Source organism: Haliotis asinina, chromosome 15 (assembly GCF_037392515.1).
Source record: "Haliotis asinina isolate JCU_RB_2024 chromosome 15, JCU_Hal_asi_v2, whole genome shotgun sequence".
NCBI classification, from domain to species: domain Eukaryota; kingdom Metazoa; phylum Mollusca; class Gastropoda; order Lepetellida; family Haliotidae; genus Haliotis; species Haliotis asinina.
In genome coordinates, this window is record NC_090294.1 from 47675731 (window position 1) to 47698547 (window position 22817).

Below are 22817 nucleotides of genomic sequence, written 5' to 3' on the forward strand. Positions count from 1 at the left end.
GATCACACAAGCAAATTGTAAATACAATGTACTTGGATTAACTTTTCCATATTCCATAAATTCAAGCAGATATTCAGTATCATAACACGATACTACATGGCTACGTCCTGCCATCATACCAACAGGCGAAGGGGCAAAAAGCAGTCGAGAAACGTTGTGTTGTAAGTAAGAAAGAACATGTAAATCCATGCCGTACGGGCAAACAGGGAGCTAATGGTACAAACAAAACGTAGGTCACTTAATTCGTTAGTTTCGAGTTAGTGAGGAAATCTTGACGTTCATTATGCGATAACTACTGTTAATTAATTAACTCTCTGCTTGACGGACACCGTAGTCATGTGATATACCACCTTCCGTGCGCTTATTGACTAACCAAATGCAACTTGACAATTAATTGACCCTCTGAAGTACGACTTATAGACACCAGCTAATATTGCCGACATACATTGGATTCTCAGCAGTAGCATTTGAAATTATCTACAGTGTAGGGTTTGGACGGGTCCCAATTTTCAACCCGCGTATCCCTCCCTTATTACCCTACCCTGCCCGGATATCGGTTATGTTGATTCTTGATGTCAAGTATATTCTTCAGCTCTGTGGCTAAAATTTTCGATTTTTTTCAGTATCTTAACCATATATTACAACAAAAAACTGTAAATTATGTCTAAATCCAACCTTTTATTCATGAAAAATATTTAACATATTTAATTGGTTAATCTGTTAGTCACATGACCATAACGGATCCAGGCTTTGAGACGGGTACTCGGGTCCTACTCATTGCCCACCCGTCCCGGGTATCCGGGTTACCTGTCTTAGCCTTACTACAACCCATATCATGAGAGTGATTATACGTGTATTCATTAATTATTTCCCCAGGTTCACAAATATTTTAGGTCATCGGCAACCCATGTTGTCGTAAGAGGATATTAACGTGGTCAGGTGGTCGTTCACACTTACTTGTTTGATGCATGTCATCGTATCTCATAGTGTCATAGTTACCCGTGAAGACCTGGGGTAGAATAGGCCTTCAGCAATCCATGCTTGCGATAAAAGGCGATTAGGCTTGTCGTAAGAGGCGACTAACGGGATCGGGTGGTCCGGCTTGCTGACTTGGTTGACACATGTCATCGGTTCCCAATTGTGTACACCGATGCTGATGTTGTTGGTCACTGGATTGTCTGGTCCAGACTCGATTATTTACAGACCGCCGTCATATAGCTGGAATATTGTTGAGTGCGGCGTAAAACTAAACTCACTCACTCATAGTGTTATAGTGGCGTGATCATGTTATGTGTAACTCATTTGTGTTTATCATATATAACTAAAACCGAGGCCTCCATATTTTATGAACGTTACAGTAAAACAAGATGTTTGTATGAATATTATCTAGTAATATCTTTGCATTTAATGTTTTGTATTTAAAGGAATATGTTTCTGTCGTAATAGAACGTCATTAAATATTCATTAGTCATTAGTTAAAGCTAAATTGTGACATTCTTCAACTTCATATATGTGCATGCAAAAATCAGCGTACAGGAAGGTGTAGCTGTAAGAGCTTGAACCTGCTGTGTAGTTCAACATGTGCATGTGGACTTGAAGCATGTTTCCGTGATCTTTTACATTGTTGACATTGACTAACGTGTCAAGCGGGAATACACTATGCCTATTAAAGCAATAAATACGAACTGAACTGAAGGAAATGTTGCTTGTGTTGTGATGAAAAGACTCGCTTTCATGTGCAACGAAAGACATCTGGAATAACAGAATTATGCATCCAATAGCTGTTTCCTGTGATGTGATTGTAACGATAGTCCAACAGTATTTTCGACATAATTGGTATCATTGATACTATGCAAAGCATGGAACGTTTACTGTTGAACAGACATTGTGTAACATTGCTGATTTAAACACAAGCGCCAACTTATATTTTCTTGTAATGGGTTTTCATGCATATAATGCCAGTCAAAGGAATATGCGATCTTCAAATGATTTGGCTGAATCAGAAAGAAAACAATGCCTTTAATTTGTAACATTCTCAGCGTTATTTTCTCATCCAAATATATTTTGCGATGAGCATATATGTCATATTGTTGTGTCCACACTGTTAACGCAAGATGTGAGCCATCCAAAACTACTATTTCGATTAAATTAGAAGTTATTAAATGAAACCATCTAGCTATCGGTAAAAATGTTGCCATAACTGAGATGACATGTTGTACCCCTGAATGGGAGTCTCGCACGGTAGCTGATGACAACCGGTTTTAAATGAAAGCTAAAACATTCCAGATTGTGAAGAATCACATCCCATTCGGTCGCCAGAACTGCACCACATTTTCACCATTTAGGGTTCCTGGCCTCTAGACCAAAATGTCTGTACAATGACAACTGGAGTCGATGTACATGTGGACGACGTTGGTAACTACAGCTCACCGTTAGTAATGACAAAGGATACAACGCCCTATTTCGTTTAAATGTATTTCTTATGAGAGCTACCGGTTTGCTTGGATACGCTAATTATTTCAAGAACACCACCTGTCACCACTATTTGGCGGTGATTCAGCGGCATACTCGTACAATGCTCTTAGGTTGGTTGCCTCTGGTTACCTTAATACTTTTGCTTTTTTATACGTTTCCAAATACTTACAAGCCTAAAGAAGGATTCTCTCTTGTCGAAAGTGTACCAAATATAAGACATTCTTCACACGAACATTCAAACTCCTATCAAACAATCCTAGAGTCAAATTCTTAAGAAACCCTTTCATATCTTGAAGAAAGAAAAAAATAATGACTTTACGTCAGCAGATGTGTAAATGAGAAACACACGACCATAACTAATGCAGACTGATCCAAAGCTGTCATTTGGAGATCTCTCTCTTCACTCTATTTCAATGAAAGTAGCTATGATACGGCAAGACCCAAGTAAATACGTTCGAGGTTGTATTTTCAGTTGTTACGATCTCATTTTCGCATCTAAACGTTTCTGAAGAACTAAATCCTTACATCAGTAAAGAAACACACAATATCAAATTATATTGGAGCAATCATCTGTTTAGAGAAAGTGACATCTGTTTAGATAAAATAATTAATTTCTACCTTACGAGAACGGATGACTCTGCAATACTCTGAAACAGATTAGTAGTGAAGTACTCGGGCAGCAACCAAGGCTCACGAGATTTTACGAGCACTTCATTCGGTTTGCTTCCGCTAAATATCCTGTATTCCTCAAGTTCAAAATGGAAAGGAAATTTCTTGACACTGTAAATGTCATGAATCTGTGCTTAAGGTCCATATGGCAACTATGCGACGACACATGCAATGCATATCATTTGTTCAAAAAATAACTAGGCTAGTTTGATATACAATGGCAGTTTGATATATAGTCCATTGCATCCGACATCCTTTTTGTCACTGATATGTTCAATGTCTGCCGCATGTCTACTCTGAGCGTTTGTGAAAGCAAACGTCGCATCTTGCTACATATACACGATCAAAAGTGGTATTTCCCTAATACTACTGGCATGACAACAATACAGGTCTTTGTTTCTTAGCTAACTGTTGCAGTTACCGGTGGATTTCCTTTACAGTGACTAACTTTAACTGTTTTGACCACATGACTATCGATGTCAACTTCCTTATAGCAATTCTCCGGAAACGCCAACCCCTTGAGTCTCCGATAACGTATGAGGTACAATGTAAATGCATTTTTAAAAAAACAAATTCTACACAGAGATTGTTGCTAATATGTTTTAAATAGGGTATAACATTCATAACATTTGAGAAAAATAAAGTGTGAGACAACAAGTAACTAAATTCAGGCCCGATGCAATTCATTATTTACACTATTATTTCTCGTATGTTTAGTGTATGTTCAAATGCTTTATGGCCTTGTCTTTGAATGTGTTTGTTACGGGGCAAGAGATGCGTTCAACTTTCCTTTTCTCAGCAATTCATAAAGATATACGCTTGCATAATATACAGTCGCAGTCGTATAAAGGAATCGGCACCTTCCTCTGTTTCTTGCTTGTTGTAAGAGGCACTGGAATGGATTGTGGTTCAAGTTCAGTAATCTGGTTTATTGCAAGCCATCATATCCGAATGACGAGGACCGTTTATGTCTGTCATACGTCATATCACTCGACGGAAGCAGCTTTGAACAAAGGTCAAACCTCAACCTGAAACGCCCCGAAATACTGGAACATGATGATCAAAACAAACACAAATATTCGATGATTCGTGGGTTTTGTTTTTATTACGATCTATTTATAGTGATAATACATGTACGTTTTCACGACACAAATCAACAGTTTAATATTATGTAAACAGTTCACCTGTGCTTCTACTAAAAGTAGTTCTGTATTTGAGGTGACTCACCCATTCACTGACACTTGTTTTATTCCAAATCCTGAGATATACTCTCAAAGCTTTGAGAGGTTTAAAAATCCGTATTGGGAATCATTGTCAAGTACGTTTATGCAGCTTTACCAAAACGAATGAAGTGTATAAAAGATGGAGTTCAATATACAGTCATATATAACACAACCTTAGGCCAGACTTTATTGCTAGTTTCGATATTGAAGATTAGGATGTGTAACCATGTCAGCCTACTTTTGCCTGTTCATTCAAGAATCCCTATTGTTTCTAATACAGTATATCAATCTGTATAGGATTACCTCCCGTATTTGTATGTTTTGTATGTATCTACAGACACAACAATGTTATGTAAATGTGTTTTGGTCGTCTTCTTGAGGCGGGTTTATTTTATACATGTCCCAAGAGAACCTGTAATTCTGGAAAATAATAAGAAAAGGACCATTTACTATGTACGAATGTTGTATAACAAGACTGTCCATACAATTGTGGCAAATTTCAGTTGTTCGTGAAGACGTTTGAAATGAAAAGAACATGAATGGTGATAAGTTTAAAAAACAACATTACAGTTAGTTACCTCTTTCGGAGTCTACCTTGACAGTGACTAAGTGGCAGGAATTACAAGAGAACGCATCGTATTGTTTATGCACAGGTCACATGTTCACTGGACGTTTCTCTTTTAAAATTCATATAAGCGTATGTGTCATACATCCGGGTTAACATTAATATAAGGTAGAAGGAGAAGACAAAATCGCGAGTTTAGCAGCAGCGGCAGCGGCAGTTTAGTTCCTTCGGTAGGGGTCTGCGGAAAACAACCGCTGGCACTGTTCTTGAGTCGATACCATCGGCAATTCGACGTTCCACTCGTCCCCGATAGCAGTGGAAGTGATAGATGACAACATATAATACGGAAGCCACAGTTAACAGCAGTAAAGCCAGAGAACTGAATGGAGGGTGGTACCGAGGATATGCCCTCATGGGCAGTCCATAGAAACCCGGGATCGCAAGCTGTACGATATTTGCACAATGAGATGATAAGAAATTCATCAAGATGGCGTCTACATTGCTAAAACGTACATCTAACAGAATATTTCTGAGGGGAGCCTAAACTCCCCAAAATATCCTTAACCGAACACAGTGTCCAGTTCTGTTTGGAAAGGTTACATCTCATCAAGGCCTGCATCAATAACCCCGTATTCTCAGTGTTGCAGTTACCCGTGAGTGGTCCGTGCGAATGTTGTGATTATGATGCTTTTCATGCAGTAAAGTTGCTTAAATACTTTGATTCACAATGCTGTATCACAGCTGGCATGGCAATTTCATAGCTGAGAAAAGAAACTGAATATTCAAAGGACAGTTCCAAGTGCCATTGGGGCCAGAGATTGCCTCAGGCAGGAGTTTCATAGCCTTTTGATAGCATGTTGAACTTTATGCTCTCCGCACCATTGATGTGCTGTTTAACAGCAAGATCACTGCTAAGCACATGACATAGAATATTTATCATAACAGAGGGACCCTTTCATGACGAACATTATCTTCGGATTTATGCCAAAATGCTTCGTTTTGTAATGAGCCGAAACGACCCATCAACACAGTGTGCCCCTAATGACAACTTTCTCTGTAGTCGGCTCGCAATGATTTGGAGGGCATGCTTCCGGATGTGGTGTGTTTACGATGTATGTTATGTACTACAAGTACATAATTGATTTGAGCTATATTTTCTTTTCTCTAGGGTTCAGTGTGTATGATATTTAATGAAATAAAATATAAACGATTCCTTAGAACTAGGTATCGCTGTTACGACTGTTTCTTACCGTCATTGCTTTGTATTCCGCCGTGGAGACCACAGTGTCATCAGTCGTCAAGGGCGGCTTCAGTTTGCACATCCTTCTCACAAACGGGAACACTAGGTCCGGGTCAAGCGTCTTTGGATCCGTGCGCCCTGAACATGATCGCAGATTAAAACCTGTACAATGTGTCAAAGACATATTTCAACAACCTTAAATTCTTTCATCTAAAAGCATAAATTACCTGCTCATCTGATAGTCTGTACAAAAGCAGAATCAATTTTACTATTGCGACCTAATAATGTATTTGTGCAGTTAAAGAGCCACCAAGAGAAAAATAATGTAATGATTCTTTGGAAAACTTAAAATTTCTCATATAATATTATCGTTGCAGAAAAAAATATTTTGTAAAGTAATACTTATTGGATTAATACCCCATCTCTGAAAATTAGTTCATACTGTGTTACGTGTTGACATATTTGGTCAAAAACTCCTGAAGTTACATGAATGAAAGATTGCAGGTATTTTTTAAAGAGATATTTATCAAGAAAAGGTGTTGTCATAATTTCATTTTAACTCTTGCTAAATGTTTTCAGGTTTGGGGCAAAACGTTAAGGCCCGTGATTCTTGACACTTTGATTTATACACAGGGTGTGCAATGGGTTCATAAGGCGAGCACAGAAGTTACATATTTGTTCTCACCTATTGATCATTTGCTCTATTACACAATCGTCTTAGCGGTTTTATAAATATATTTGTGATGTGATATAACTGAAGTGATGAGGAATGCAGGAAGCAAATGTACAGTAAGTCCCCACGGTCCCAAGTATGGTGATAAACCTTCAGTTGGTGGTGATCTATAGCCTATTTCTATTTTGTATTGCTATCTGTCGTTTTATTATTACCTGCTAGTTTTAATTCTCTGTGATATTCTGGTAGTTTTACTGTTTTTTTTATCAACAGATTTTTAAACATGAATTTATTTATGATAATTGGTTGTTCACTCATGAAGTGATGTGGATGTTGGCCTGGGCCCCCTTGCACAGAGCAATCTTAGTTACAATCAATCTTAGGCCCCTGCAATCAACTTTACAATCACCGTACAATTGCTCTAATTCACTTGCACAAACGCGATCTTAAGACAGCATGGATTTAAGATCGCAATCTTAACTAAGATCGAACTCTTCAGCGCTGGAGGTAGAAATTTCTTAAACTCGACTCCTGTCTACAGTTGTCTTCAAGTGCGCATAGCATGCAACGCAAATAAAACGTGGAACTTGTTCCAGCACGCAAAGGACATTCCTTCCTTAATCGCACCTTGCAGATTTTTCATGAAAACAAAACAAAACCAAAAATCCCCCAAAACCCCCAACCCACAAATCTTTGAAGGAAATGATAACGTTGAAGAAGGAAGCGATAACGTGGAAGGTAACATGTATAATCACTCGTACCTCAGGGGTTATTTTCTAATTTTTCTACATTCTGATTTTTTATGAACTAAACATGTGATACTGCAACCACAGAACTATCATGTTTTATGCAAGTATGGAAATACAAACAAATACGTTAACAAATTGGGTCTTGAGTTATTGACCTAATAATCAAGAAATTAAAGGATAGCAGATAAATAAATATTTCCTTATGATATAACACCTAAATGTACCATGATTTGTCAGTGGCTGTCAGTTGAACATAGTTTGGCATCTCGTAGGTGTTATTTGGAGTAAAATCCAAATTCATGACAGGCAAATATGAAAACGTTATTATTTCGTGTGTGTTGTGTTGTTGAATGCTCATCCACAGAATATTAACTACTTTGTGCTATTTTGTTGATAATTATTTTTTCGTTTTGTTAAAAAATGTTTTATGCAAATTTCACATACCCCACCAAGTGTATTTTTCCCGTTTGAAGGATAGTTGTATTATATTTAAAATATATATATTACAACTCTTGTCCCTCGTCAGATTCAATTTTTACAAGTAGAAAAAATACATGATTTTGTACGTTATCCAACTGTAGATTATTTCAATGATAAACTAAGACAAAACCATTAAACGAAAAGAAATATGTGGATATCTGTTCTGTCACAACAGAACATACATTGTATTTGGGCATGGCAGATTTTACGGCAACGGCATAATCTGCAAAGGGAAACCACTCCCATCTTGCGTAAAAACTAAAATTAGCTGCCCTTGAGTTATTGAAAAGGTCATGGCCACTGCTAATCGCATGCAGACACCTTTCGTTACTATACTTTCCTTGTTTATCAAAAAGTTATGGTGTTCATACTTTTTCCAACACTGAATCGGGTAAGAATTGTACTCTATGATATCGACTCGATAATGATGTTGCTCACTACCGCTAATAACGCTTTTTCTGACGTTAAATCGATGTTGCATTCTCCGTGTCGCTGAAGTGTCGAGGCGAATCATACAGTTTTATGCAATATAAAAGCAATCCCCAAACGTAAAGCTAATTATTTGCGTGAAATTGACACCAACTTGGACGCCATTTTGCTACTGACTACAATGATCTTAGCTCCTTACAATTGGTTCCGACCAATTGTAAGTTTTGTTTGTACCTTACAATGATCTTAGCCTACAATTGCTTTGTGCAAGTGGATGGCGATTGTAGCCGAAGCCTAAGATCGCGATCTTAAGGATTTACAATAATTGTAGTTCTATATCGTTTTGTGCAAGTGGGCCCTGTTCATGATAAGATGTAGTGTTAGTAAAACCTGTTATGCCAGGCATCATATGGGCAACCTTATTAGCTGCACAGACTATATCAGAGTGAGGACAAACACTAGGGACATAGTTAATCGGGGCATAGTTAATGATAACATCGGGGATACAGTGACTGGTTCCATTACACACGACGTCGTATGGAAAGCTTGCCAATGGTTGATGACTAACTTCGGTTAGGCTCACCCATCCTGCACTCGACTTTCTTCCAAAGTAACATCATAATTATGTAATGATACTTGATACATGTGTACTTGAGACATGTGTACTTAATACATGGGTAAGGCCCGTGATTGTGTACTTGATACATGTGTCCTCACCCGTGATCAGAGATATCAAACATCCCAAAAGCATGGCAGTCAAAGTCCCCGCCAAACCATACCAGCAATAGGACACGTCACTGAAGCTGAATGGCTCTTTGGCCAAGCTGAAATTGACAACAAGTTCATATTTTGTAGCTATCTTACACATATTTCATTCCTACAGAAAAACGTAACATAACGGGCAATGTTTAAAGAGACAAATCAAACTTTAAAGTCGAAAGAAAATACATGCTTAGACATTTTTTAATATTTATTTATACACCTGTATCTGTAAATCAAAGGTTGTTTGAAAAAAGAACTGGTAATACTTAAACAGAAGAGTAAAACATATTTATATATGTACACGAACATATACTTGAATTACCTCCCAGGCAGCCAAGAGAATTATCTATAGCAAAGCGTTTTACCATTTTTCTGTTGACATCGTGGTTGCCTCATACAATGAACTGGCGTTCAAATACGTCATTGTGCTGTTCAAGACATCTTCTTCGCATGCAAACATTGGTGCCGGGGGTAGTGCGGTCGGCCTCGCTCCGTAAATTTGTGCGGAGATGCTCATCCAAACATTCAATGTCAAGGATATCAAACCCCCGAAAAATGCACCCTAAACAGCAGATATATCATTTCATTACAATTCTGAACTTGCACAATAGGTCCCAAGCATATGGTGTTACGATGGCTATAATATTGTAAAAAGTGTGTGTGTTTAGTTTTACGCTGCTTTTAGCAATATTCCAGCAATATCAAGGCGGGGGACATTTGAAATGACTTTGAAAGGACCTAATGACACAAACACACTCACGCTTGCACGTACGAAGACACATGAGGCTCGTTAATTCATCTCATAAAGCACCCATTGAGTTATTCACATGATTGTCTGGTCCAGATTATTTACAGTGTGGCACTGAACAACACGCCCACACATTACATCACGGAAACTAACTATTTTGTTGCTCCACGGCACCAGAGCTCCCAGGAGAAACATGCCCATGACTGGCCCACCACAAGCTCCAAATGCTGACAAGGCCATCTTAAACATTGCAAATAACATTTTCAAATTTGTCATAAGTGTTACCTTTAGCTCCATGCAAACAATAGCACAATGTTTGCATAATGTGTGAATAATACACACAACCTCATGACATAACTAGAAATTCCCAAGTTACTTTGAAATGAACATGTGCATGTTTGAGTCTGTGATCCTTTCCCATAAGTATATTATAATATTTGTATACGCCTCATATTCAGATAAAGCTTACTGTCCATTGACAACATTTCAGAATTTAACATAGATGGTGTTCGAATAATAATTTGTTATTTTGAGTCATTACCTGAGTGACAGGTCCTTGTAGGGATTTAGCTGCATATGCCATACCAATGGCCAGGAGGCCGAAGAAGCATACTGTAACATATGAAAGCCACTGTAACTTATTAACAGAATGTTAATTGAAATGCAACAATATGCAACTCTTTTCCAATAAACGAAAGACTAAAAACACTCTGTTCTTTGTTTGTTATTTTCATGACTGGTTCGTTTCCACATACGAATACAATGTGTGAAACCAAATTTTGTCTCCCATTGAAAGTAATGGAATATTGCCAAATAACGGCGTTGAGCTATTAATAGGGATGTTAGATATCAACACCAGACTATATCCGGAAACATACCAACTATTTTTAGGTTATGTTCTAGGTAATAGTGTGGTATTCAGTCTTTGTACAGATTCGATCCTGACCAGGATCTTCTCAAGCATCCTTTGCATCTTTCATATATATATGTGAAGATAATAATGGATATTAATCAAGTGAATAATTATTCAAACGTTTTTACAAGTATTTTCAAAAGTTTTATGACCTGATATTTTGGCTACGATCGTGACGAGTCTCTCAGATCTAACCCTCCGAAGAGATGGACCAAGAACATCTTCTACGGTGTTGGCAGCCAAAGCATTTATTCCAGATGACACGGTGCTGATATGAAATGAACGGATACATTCAGCAACGATATGAAGAACACACCAATAATGTCATAAAGATGACTTCTTTCTAAGTTGAAGCGACAGTTATTTACGCATATCAATCATTAACTGAAAGGACGTAGCATAAAACTGAAAGCACTGAATAACCATGTCGGTGTCCTATTTGAGGTGCAATATTGTTAAAGGCGGAGTGAAAGCATACTCAGTCTACTCAAAAGGGATTATGATAATGTACCTGAGGGCGCCACTGAACAACGTTGACATGTACAGACCGGTAGCTCCGGGGAAGACTGATAATATTTGCATCACATAGTACGGCATCAACTGGAATAGGAATTGCAGAGAGACTACGGCAACTGATGCTTCACTTGATCCATTTGTCAAAAAGGATTCACAGAATGGGATACTTTACAGTCAGTATTTACACGGCCACTTTCGCTAATTCACATGAAGAGAGTAAAAGCCATGTTGCAATAGGTGTTTTGTTTGACGGGTGCATATTCCACAGGAAGTGACATGCATTGTTGGGTAACAATGTTATAGAAATATGACGGTTTCTTGCAAGTATTTAAGGCAATCCGTTGCGTGATATGTTGAGCAATGAAAGCGACAAATTGCATTCCAGTAATCATAAGGTGTCAGTGTATCATAAACCCACGATGAGGAATCGTTATCAATTAATCGCCGTCATTTACCTGAACTCCTGCCGAGTGTGGCGTTAAACAACACTATCAGGTAATGTCGATACAAGATATTTTGTCTCATCGGTGGCGCAACCACGGGTCATGTCAAACGTTTACTCTCCACATTATATACCACCCAACAAAAGTTCAGACTCATTACTGATATATGTTTATTATATGGTTACATCGAAATTGAATTTAGTCACTAACTTTCGGAAACCAACTGCAAACCAACTTTATGCAGATGAATTGCAGGACAATCATGCTCAAGCTTTCTGAAAAGCTTATCTTGCATGTAAACAGCAGCTGCGCTTGGGTGTAAAGTTTTGTTTAGAATTTGCCAAATTTCATTGATGTTCATCATTTATAGAACTCATGTCAATACTGTTTTCAACGTTACGAATTTGTTTAGGATATATCGGTATATGAGTAAACAGTACCTTTAAAGAGAATGGAATATTTTGTAAAATCTAGTTTAGAACAGTTGACGTTTGATGAGTAGTATATGTTGATTAGCAGCACAATATATTTATGTAACGTGTTTGTGTTTTGTGAAGTTCCACCCATCATATACCTGGTTGTGGTTTGTAACGTGTTTGTGTTTTGTGACGTCCCACCCATTATGTACCTGGTTGCGGTTTGTAACGTGTTTATGTTTTGTGACGTCCCACCCATTATATACCTGGTTGCGGTTTGTAACGTGTTTGTGTTTTGTGACGTCCCACCCATTATGTACCTGGTTGCGGTTTGTAACGTGTTTGTGTTTTGTGACGTCCCACCCATTATGTACCTGGTTGCGGTTTGTAACGTCTCCATCTTCATAAGGATCACATCCGTGAGTGTAGAAAAACCCAAACAAAACTAATCCTGTTGCCCATAGCAACAATCCATAGAGTGCCATGAAAATGGTGTTCAGAAGGTAGGACCTAAAACAAATATGGTTTGTGAGTTAGTGTGAGTGAATCTGAAAACGCACTTTAGAAACAGGCAACGGACCTGAATAGCCTTAAAAGTCTTTCTATAAATGGATAATAAAGATTACATAAGAACATGGAAAAGGGATAAATATCAACTTTGCTAACAAAATAAACAGATTTCTGTTACTATGATGATTAATATTATCTCAATATACGAGAGTATATGAAAACCTCAGACTAATCCGCTACATTCTGGACACATTTGATTATCATTTATTCATGTGTATGTTGTCAGCGCCACACTCAGCAACATTCCAGTTAAATGGCGTCGGACTGTAAACAATCGAGTCTGGATCAGAGAATTCAGTGATCAGCAGCATGAGCATCGATCTATGCAATTGGGATACAATGACATCAGTCAACCAAGTCAGCGAGCCTGACCTCCTGATCCAGTTAGTCGTCTCTTAGTACAAACATAAATGGCTGAAGACCAAGGTTGACCGTGATCAGGTCATGTCATTAAAGGATCGTATGACTTAATTATGAAGAATGTGATGAGGGGCTGGTACAAAAAGGGATGTTAACATGGTCTCTAAGACGATAGTTTTAATCAGGATAGTTTGCACGTGGATGACGCCATTCGTGAAAAGTTTCATGCACAGAGGCAAATTCCTTATCCTTGCGTTCAGCAGTATATACATTACAAAAAAAAATAATATGTATGTAAGTTTGCTAAATCTTACGAAGAACATATGCTCGGGTTTGTGACTCACATTTTCGCACCTTTCAGCGATTTGATAGCAAAGGTTCTTTGTCCCACTGACTGAGTGAAGAGATTGACGAACCAGTTGAAGAAAGCGCCAATCAAAAGCCCCCACAGTGTATGACGTACACGTGGATCTGGGTTAATTCTGTGGAAAGATGTTATAGAACAAAATCACACATAACGTTTTATGCCGACTACATCTTCAATATAAAAAGTTTCATTATCTGACTTTGTAGTCGAAATGATTAACTTGGGAATAACAAAACCCTCCCAGTTTAACATATACTGAGGCAGCGAAATAAACGTACTGGCGCTTAGGCGGCAATAAAAGAAGACCTGTGCATTATTAATTATCATACACTTTGATTCTCCAACTTTCGTAAACGTACGTCCGTCTTAAATGATATAATCTATTGGAATGAGTGATTGTTAGATAGCTACACCAAATGTCACGAGAGATTTTTCGGTTTTATTTAGAAAGAAACAAAACTGTTCGTCCTTTTGTATATACATGTACATATATGTATATATTCAAAGTACTGTTATCGTTATTCTCGTGATATTTGTGGACATGTAATCAACAGTAACACTGACAAGATAAACTAAACCATTACAGATTGGGATTTACTCATCAAGTTTCAGTCGTCCTTCCTGAGTTGCGATTCTGAGGACATTCAGTACTCCTCCAGACTTCATCACTCCCTAGACGAAAGAATGACAACAGATTTATCACATCCAGGCTTGATGACAGGGGCAAGTTGTCAAGATCTCTGTCATGTACATAGGTTTCATACATGTCACAGTTTCCAAATGACTAGCTGAGATGCTTATGTTTTCAGTGTCACCAGCACGCCATTTGAATTTTCTCAAGTGGGCCTTTAAATAGCAGGATACAACCAAGTACAAAAAGAAAATAGAAGCGAATTAGCTTCAGTTACGAACATATATCTTCTCACACTATCCCATTCAGAAAAGAAGGGGATATTTCATTTTGCGAGCATACCAATGGCCATATGAGAAAAATCACCATATGTACGTACAGATGAAACATTTCTAAAGGAATGGAACACATTCCCACCTGACCATGCATCACAGTTTGAGATGACGTTGTCTGGCTCAATAACCACTAGACAGGTGATACCGGGCTTTATTGCAGTATATGAATGTCTATAAAGTATCAAAATATATTTCAGTTCACCGCATTTGGTTACAAAAGTCATACCCAACCGAAGCGCTTTCAAGAAATGGACATACTTACAAGAACTATTGAAGTGAGGATTCCTGCCAACATAATCAATGACTGGAACACATCTGTCCACACCACACTCTTGATGCCACCCTAAGGAGAAGTCATCATTGTTTCATTATCAGAAAAATGAATTGACTTCACAATAAGTGAATTGTCAAACGGAGAATACACATTGCCTTTTAGAATGTGGTCTGATATAACACATATTTAGGATTACTTTTTTGTTTTAAAAAGATGCCAATTTTAGAACTGTTAGCATTTTCATCCCGTCGGGGATTCGAACACGTTTCTTTCTGTGTTTCAAATCCCTGGAAATAAGCGTTGAGGACTATTAGAATTTGTACTTTAATATGAAAGTGTAATCCCAAATTTAACAGTTTTACTGAGGATGGCATGTGTTGATTCCGTCACAGAAACATTTAATTCCAAGTCGGGATGGCAACAGACCTACTTCTTCAGTGGAGACAAATGGGTTACGAGAACAACGGGAATAGATTAAGGACGGAAAGTATGCAAAACAAGTCCATGACATTTTGGGGATATATACAAAGTTACGACGTTTTGAAGAGCAACTCACTATGGATGTGTAGATCGTGCCAACGAGACCAACAATCACTATAGACCACCATAATGGAAGACCAGCCACTAGATAATGAAATCAGGCAAACATTATTTTAATGCGACAAAGGGATTTCCTCAGTCATATGAAATCTCTGTTAAATTCAGAGACAACGATCCAGATATACCTTAGCATATTTCTATATACCAATATGAAATATTTCAAATAGACTTGGTACCTATAGAACATAAATACTTATACCAACAAAACTTACGTTTGTCAATAAATTTCATTTATATATTGTTTTGCTCCGATATCTGCCATTGAATGGTCCTTTTGTACTTTGTAGTACTTTTATAAATAAATTTGTATAGGCTGCTATAGATTCCATGGCATTTGGTCGGGTAAACGAGTCTTTTCGCTTCAACAATCCTGTATAGACAAATATTTGACCACGACAATGATGATGAGGTGAGCATGGTTTTTCCATGGTGTCTTGTATTTCTTACTGCTGCATACATATTTTTGTGTTGATTATTAAATTTCAGTCTGAAACGGTACGGTTGTTCTATTTATTGATAAGAATTGACCTCAACATATTTATCATATCCCCAAAACGCCAAAATAAAACTGAATAAATCTCATTTTACGTACAGCAATGTAGACAACGAATAGACGTGTAACAAGCTGATGGATATGACAAATTTGCCTTTTTGTCCAGGACAGTTTCTGTTTATATTAATCGAAGTAGGTACATGAATTAGGTATATAACAAACTAAAATTAGTAGGCACATTTGTTCGTTGAAAGGGTAGTTAACTATGTACATTTTTATTAGCTTGCAGAAAAGGCACATGCTAATTTATGTTAAATCAAACAGAAAGTTGCTTTTCAATTATTTGTTCTTCCATTCTCAGTATGTTTGTATCGGTGATAAACCGAAACACAAGAACGTACCTGTCTGGAGTGCCAGCGCCGGTGACAAAAGGGCAATGGCCATGTATGCAGCCTATAGCAAGAGAACATTGTTTTAGATAGAGATAGAGGCTTAAATATTTAGATATTTTGGAACACAGGATACGTATATTGATCTGCTGGTGATTCTTACCAATTGTTATCAAATAGCATTGGTGGCGTTTCGAACGAATCATTTTTAGTTGAGGTTAAAAGTAGTTAAGAAATAATTCCATTGTTAAGCTGTACCTACCGTCTGTAACATACCGATACACGTCCCAAGAAGACGAACAGCAGTCGAATCAAATCGCATTCCAAGATACTGGTAAATAAAAAATAATCGTCTTCTAAAAATAAATTATTGCACGCATCACTTCGTTATTTTATGATCATGACACGTAACTGCATTAGGATGCTACCACCAGTGATCACAATGGCAATGTCCCAAGCAGTGAACGAGTGATTTAACGATGAATACTGTGTTACGAGTATATATTTTCCTTATATATTTGTTATTAACTCAGTTTTAATTATTATTTGGTCACAACGTTTAGTGTTTTGAATATTAATTATGATGGGTCACATTTCGTTTTAATATCTGGTCCACACTTTTAGGATTCTGGTTTTCGGAATTTATCTGCTCCTAGCTTTCAATGTTTACTTCCGGGAGACTTATTCTAGTGCATTCTACAGTGTTGACGATGTTCGTTTATGCCCGAACTTTCGGGAAATGACTTAGTTTATATATAAATAGGCTGGTTGCCGTGTGGAGGGCGACACTCACACTGACATTCATTCATATTTGCTGGAGTTACTGCCAACGCTTGAAATCCCGTCAACGTCTGAATCTACATTATCTGTTGTCTCACCGATCGCTGTGTTGACATTCTGCCATAGTTGGTTTTCTCTCACACCAAGACTTTGGTGAGTTTGCTTTATTGTATTTTGTGACCCGCTGACTTAGAGACTTAGATTTTGTCTCTCTTGAATTGTTCCTGAAATCTGGATTGTTATATTGACTTGTGACTTTGTATACCTTGCTCTCTTTGCACAATACAGAATTTGAACGACAACGACTTGTCATTGTTCTGTTTTGCTGGTTCACAGGGGATTTCTTAAATTGTTGTCACGGTAAAGTCTTAACCGTAACAACTGCACTTATATATAGTTGTAGGAAGAATTGGATGAACATGAAAGAAACAACATATATTTTACCTTAATGATAATAATAATATGGGTATTTATATGGCACTACATCCAGGTACTAATATCCGCTCTAGGAGCTACAATACTGTAGGAGAAAAAGTTGGTTAAATACAACTAAATCCAGAGATATAGTTGAAACGAAGAGAGTCTAGTAATACGTACGATGAAAAGTGTGGGTTTTTATGTGTCCAGAGACTCAACGTCCTTGGCACTGAAGGAGACGAGCTTCTGAGTTTTCAAACAATAAAATGCTATTTCAGACACGAATTGGATGCATAATATGATATCAATCTCTCGACCACATCACAGTTGCTGCTGAAGAGACCCATTCGAAAATATGTTGAATATTAGGACAACGGTTGTATAGGTTAATCACCCTAACTGAGGTAGCGTTGCCCGAGCAGAGTTTATTTAAATAACTACCGCAGTTAGGGTGATTAAACGACTTACACCACAAGGGCATACCTATGAATTACGCATGTAGAGCCCCAAAATATCGTTAAAATGGAAAACACAGATAAATTCTTATTTCTAAAATTAAAATAATTGCCCTAGGTCAGGTATTGTTCCCATCATTTCATACAAAGCGCCCGAAAGTACTAACCGGCGATCACATGACTTAAGCTGGCGACAGCGCATGAAATGCTCGTGCGAAATTGTCTCTCGACATCTATATACCGATCATACTGCGAGTTCAGATTGGCAAAAATGGATTCCGATTCAGACGAGGAGATTGCGAGAGCTTCTCAAGAAATTGAAGCTGAGCAGCAACTGAAAAATGTAGTCTTTGATGAGGACGACGACGATAATCCTCGTTTTCACACTGCGTCGCTTACTGAAATCAACGACAGAGCAGCGTATGCAATGCCAGAAAACACCCGTAAAAGAGACAAGTGGGCTTACAACGTGTTCACTGCCTGGACAACGGCCAACAACAGCCGTCGAGATACCGACAAGGTGAGTACCACTCAACATCATTTAATCAGCAATGCGTGATATTAATATAATTACATTCCGTAATTAAAATGATTCATGCTCATGAAAAAATAAAGCAAATTGATTTTGTACATCCTTTCTGAAAATAATCTGTCTGAAAATATTTCGGCAAAAAAGTTAAGCATTGACTATCATTTTTATTCTGTCGTTAATGGCCGAAATACTGCGTAAATGACATCAACAAAAATTCACTTTATTTAAGAAATAGACATTGCGACGTTGGCCTTGTTTTATAAACATTTTCCTGTTTTAAGAACGTCGTCGTTAATGCTGAAATACTGCCCAAACGGCGCCAAACCAAAACTCTCTGTGCAGATACATCTTGGTTTCATTTTGATGACGGCAACTTGTGCATGCACAATACTTAACTATACTTAGACAATTAAAATTCGGATCCTTTCCTTCGCTCCAGTTGTGCGCACATATTACAGGACGAATGACGAGGAACAGAAGGCGGTCAGTGCTACGGGACCGAGACAACAGAGCCAGCAGAGTCCAACAGGATCGCGACTGAGTCTGATGACAATGTCCAAATGTCGAGACACGTGTACTTTGAAAACTGTGTAGTTCATTTCAATTAAAATGTTTGAAATGTTTGTGTTCATATTTATTTCAAAAAGATACTTACAGAGGTAATTTTCAAATATCGCTCGAGGCGAAGCCGAGAAGCGATATTTGAAAATTACTGATGTATTAATATCCTAAGGGACGATACATCGAAATACCGAGGCGAAGCGGAGGTATTTTGATGTATCTGCCCTCGGTAAAACACATTCTTATTAACCCTTTGACTGTGGTGCGAAAATTTAGAACACACACACACACACAGAGAGAGAGAGAGAGAGAGAAAAAGAGTTTAGTTTTACGCCGCACTCAGCAATATTACAGCTATATGGCGGCGGTCTGTAAATAATCGAGTCTGGACCAGACAATCCAGTGATCAACAGCATGAGCATCGATCTGCGCAATTGTGAACCGATGACACGTGTCAACCAAGTCGGCGAGCCTGACCACCCGATCCCGTTAGTCGCCTCTTACGACAAGCTGAGTCGCCTTTTATGGCAAGCATGGGTTGCTGAAGGCCTATTCTACCCCGTGGTTATGAAATTTGAAAACCACATTCAAGGGGTTGAATTGCGTACAAACGTGATCTCAAATAACTCCGTAGGGAGATATTAGGATGCGTCTCAGATCAGAGGGGTATGTTGAAAGTTATGCGAAGTAACCACTTGCAAAAACAACTGACATAACTTGCCCTAGTTGTGTAAGAAAATATATTTGTGATATCACATTCGCAAAAGTAACACATTTCATGTTTCCAAGAACAGTTGAGACTGTTAGGATATGGTTTTGACGTTTATGCCCTAGTCTACACATTTTTGTCATCACAGAATGATCCTGTTTATTTACAAACAAAACAGATGTCCTATGAAGCTGTATGCAAACTAGTCTGCTGCAAAGGTGTTGTTTCATCATTGCTGCGCCCGATGTTCAACACCCGAAATTAGAATAATTACTGACCGGTCGTGCCATGACTGAAATCACTTGTTGATTCCTGAGGTAAAATCGACTCAACGGGTGCTATTAGCGGAAATTGCAGATTCACACGATACGTAAAAAATATATTGTTGGGTGAGAAATATTTTCTATGTTATTGGACCAGAAATATGTTCGGAGAATATTATCGGATCAGAAACATGTTTATCTGAGAATATTGTTGGGTCAGAAACATATCCACTTTGGCAATGTAGTTTTAGGTACACATACCTCGTAAACGCTGGTAATCCCGAGGGGATACATGAGGGGCAGGCAGGTGTACATCCCAACAATATACACCGATGCCATGGCTACATACTGATACATCGCCATTGAGCCAAACGTGTAGATCTCAGCAGGAACACCTAGTAGCGAAATAGCTGACGACAATGTCACAAACATGGACACAGCCACAGAGAAGACCCCCATCTGTCTGTTTCCCAGCAGGTACCCTTCCTTTGTATCCTTTTCACGGATAGCAAAGAAGACGCCAATTCCAAGAGAGATACCCAACATAATACACAGTACGACATAGTCTACGGTTCCCAGAGTCTCAGCTGCCGCCATCTTGATGCAGGACACCAACCACATTCACTGGAAATTGTCCTATATATATCTATATGTCATGCTTATGTGTGTGGTATTGCCATATGCGGGGACACGAGGCTCGTGTCGATGCATACATGCACTCCAATTTAGTGAAACACCAGGTCCGATGAGAAATGTTAAAAAATAGATATCACTGTTATCTGCATTCTATTTGGAATCTTGCTGTTAAGATACTGATATCGGTAAGGTGCAGTACTGTTGTATCACCGGGGCCAGCGCATAGTTGATTGTCGACCAGACAAACTAGTGATTGATATAGTGGTGCACTAGGATGGTCAACAAGCAACAAGGCAAAAATACAACCATGAAACGAATATTGGGCACTGTGTGACAACTCTCACATTCTCAGTCATAGTCAATTTGCTGGAATCACTTTCATGAGGAAGTCGTTGAGTGATTATGTCTGGAACCGACAAGACTAAAGCAAATCAATACTTGATGAAAATAACATGACACACGTAAAGTTAAAAAGGATATTTGCCAAAGATTTATTATGAGAAACTCGAATATCATGCCCCTGGGTGGTACGGTGGATTAGTGGCGAAGCAGTGCTTGCGCATGGAAACAGAAGGATTTCATTCTGGATAAAACAAGTGAAGCCTATCCAGGGCCGTGATATTGCTGAAACAGCAACCATTGCCCCTCATTTACTCTCGTACACTCTCAATCCCTCTACTGGGATGGTGTCAGGTTCCAAATACCGTATGATTGCAGAGTCACGCCCTTTGGTAAGCTAGAAACCTACGATTGTAGATTCAAACCCGTTTATGTTTGTAGACTAATCAGCACCATATTAGCCAAACTTAAATGTCGTGAGATAGTCGGAATACCGTATTTCTTACAATAATCGCTTGATGTGTCATATGTTCACAATGGTTTTTTATAATAAAATACCAGTGGACAATCTGTATTTATTTCCTTTCAGAAGCGCTGGATCCCCAATAAGTGCCGTTACCTATTAAGTGCCGGCCGGTCTGTAAGCTGTCTGAATTACTCAGTGAGTGAGTGTGAATGAGTGTAGTTTTACGCCGCACTTAGCAATATTCCAACCATATAGCGGCGGTCTGTAAATAATCGAGTCTGGACCAGACAATCCAGTGATCAACAACATGAGCAACGATCTGCGAAATTGGGAACCGATGAAATGTGTCAACCAAGTCAGCGAGCCTGACCACCCGATCCTGTTGGTCATCTCTTACGACAAGCATAGTCGCCTTTTATGGCAAGCATGGGTTGCCGAAAGCTTATTCTACCACGGGGCCTTCACGGGTCCTGAATTACTGAGCGCCGGGGCACTTATTAGAGGAAATATGATTCTAGTTAACGGGGATTGAAACTGCTTGAGGTATTAAGGCGTCGGTGTTGACCATATCCGCTTTTAAAAAAAATATACTGTGAATAAAAAGTTAAGCGTCACCCAGTTTATTTTCCAAATTCATAGGTTGGCACATAGGAAATCGTATAGAATCAACGAGCTATCATAATTTGGTTTAGTACTTTTAGTTTAAAAACAAAACCTTAATGGAAAATATATTTTACTTTCAACAGGATACGTGCGCTTTTGGCAAACCTGCATTGTGTTTTCCTCAAAAAGGTTACCTTCTTTTGAAAAGTGAAAATCATGATTGTCACTTTTAACAAGAGCAATTATAATTTAATAGTGTTGTATAAGCACAACAGGAATAGTTATTTGGCTTTGAAAAGCAGTGTCATCATGTCTGTATCAATATTTCCTCTAATTGTAAATACAAATGATTATGACATTCCTAAATCCGTTACCAGTTACCTTCTCTAATTGGTCTTCCCAGCTAGTGCAGTCTAACATTTCAATAGCTTCACGTTTTAGTTTTGAAACAGGCAGGCGCTTAACCGTTGTTTTCTCGGTATAATTGAATTTTACAATGAACATGCTATCCGCCAATGCGATATCGTCTTCGTTTGCTTACCCAGCCATGCTGGTAATTTATGGTAACACAATGGCTGAATGCGATGCTAATGCAGCGCTCGACAAGCCTGTGACTCCATTTCATACCTTGCAGTGACTAGAAACCAAATGTTCTTGGAATTGATTCGGCTGTTTGTGTGGATTGTTCCAGTGAAAACCTCTCAGGAGGGTCAGTTTCACCCATGTCAAATCCGTC

At 38.4% G+C, this 22817-nt stretch overlaps 1 protein-coding gene across 1 annotated transcript; it reads right to left on the bottom strand.

Moving 5' to 3' along the window:
• Nucleotides 1-4715: 4715 nt before the first annotated feature.
• Nucleotides 4716-20634, bottom strand: LOC137266340 (sodium-coupled monocarboxylate transporter 1-like). The gene is made up of 16 exons (XM_067801827.1): nucleotides 20299-20634; nucleotides 16583-16651; nucleotides 16333-16384; nucleotides 15395-15462; nucleotides 14827-14907; nucleotides 14197-14270; nucleotides 13576-13713; nucleotides 12676-12811; nucleotides 11438-11526; nucleotides 11079-11194; nucleotides 10555-10625; nucleotides 10167-10253; nucleotides 9631-9827; nucleotides 9221-9327; nucleotides 6183-6310; nucleotides 4716-4787 (listed from the first exon to the last, which is right to left on the bottom strand). The coding sequence occupies exons 1-16, from the start codon at nucleotides 20632-20634 to the stop codon at nucleotides 4716-4718; spliced, it is 1821 nt and encodes a 606-aa protein (XP_067657928.1).
• Between the last annotated feature and the right edge of the window lie 2183 nt (nucleotides 20635-22817).

Bases quoted from the DNA above. Each gene is read 5' to 3' on its own strand.
- LOC137266340 (XM_067801827.1), bottom strand. From the start codon at position 20,634: ATGGCGGCAGCTGAGACTCTGGGAACCGTAGACTATGTCGTACTGTGT. The intron at 10,254-10,554 runs GTAATGACTCAA...GCAATGTTTAAG, and splicing joins TACAAGGACCTGTCACTCAG to ATGGCCTTGTCAGCATTTGG. The intron at 4,788-6,182 runs GTAAGAAACAGT...ATTATTTTCCAG, and splicing joins CGGAATACAAAGCAATGACG to AATTACAGGTTCTCTTGGGA.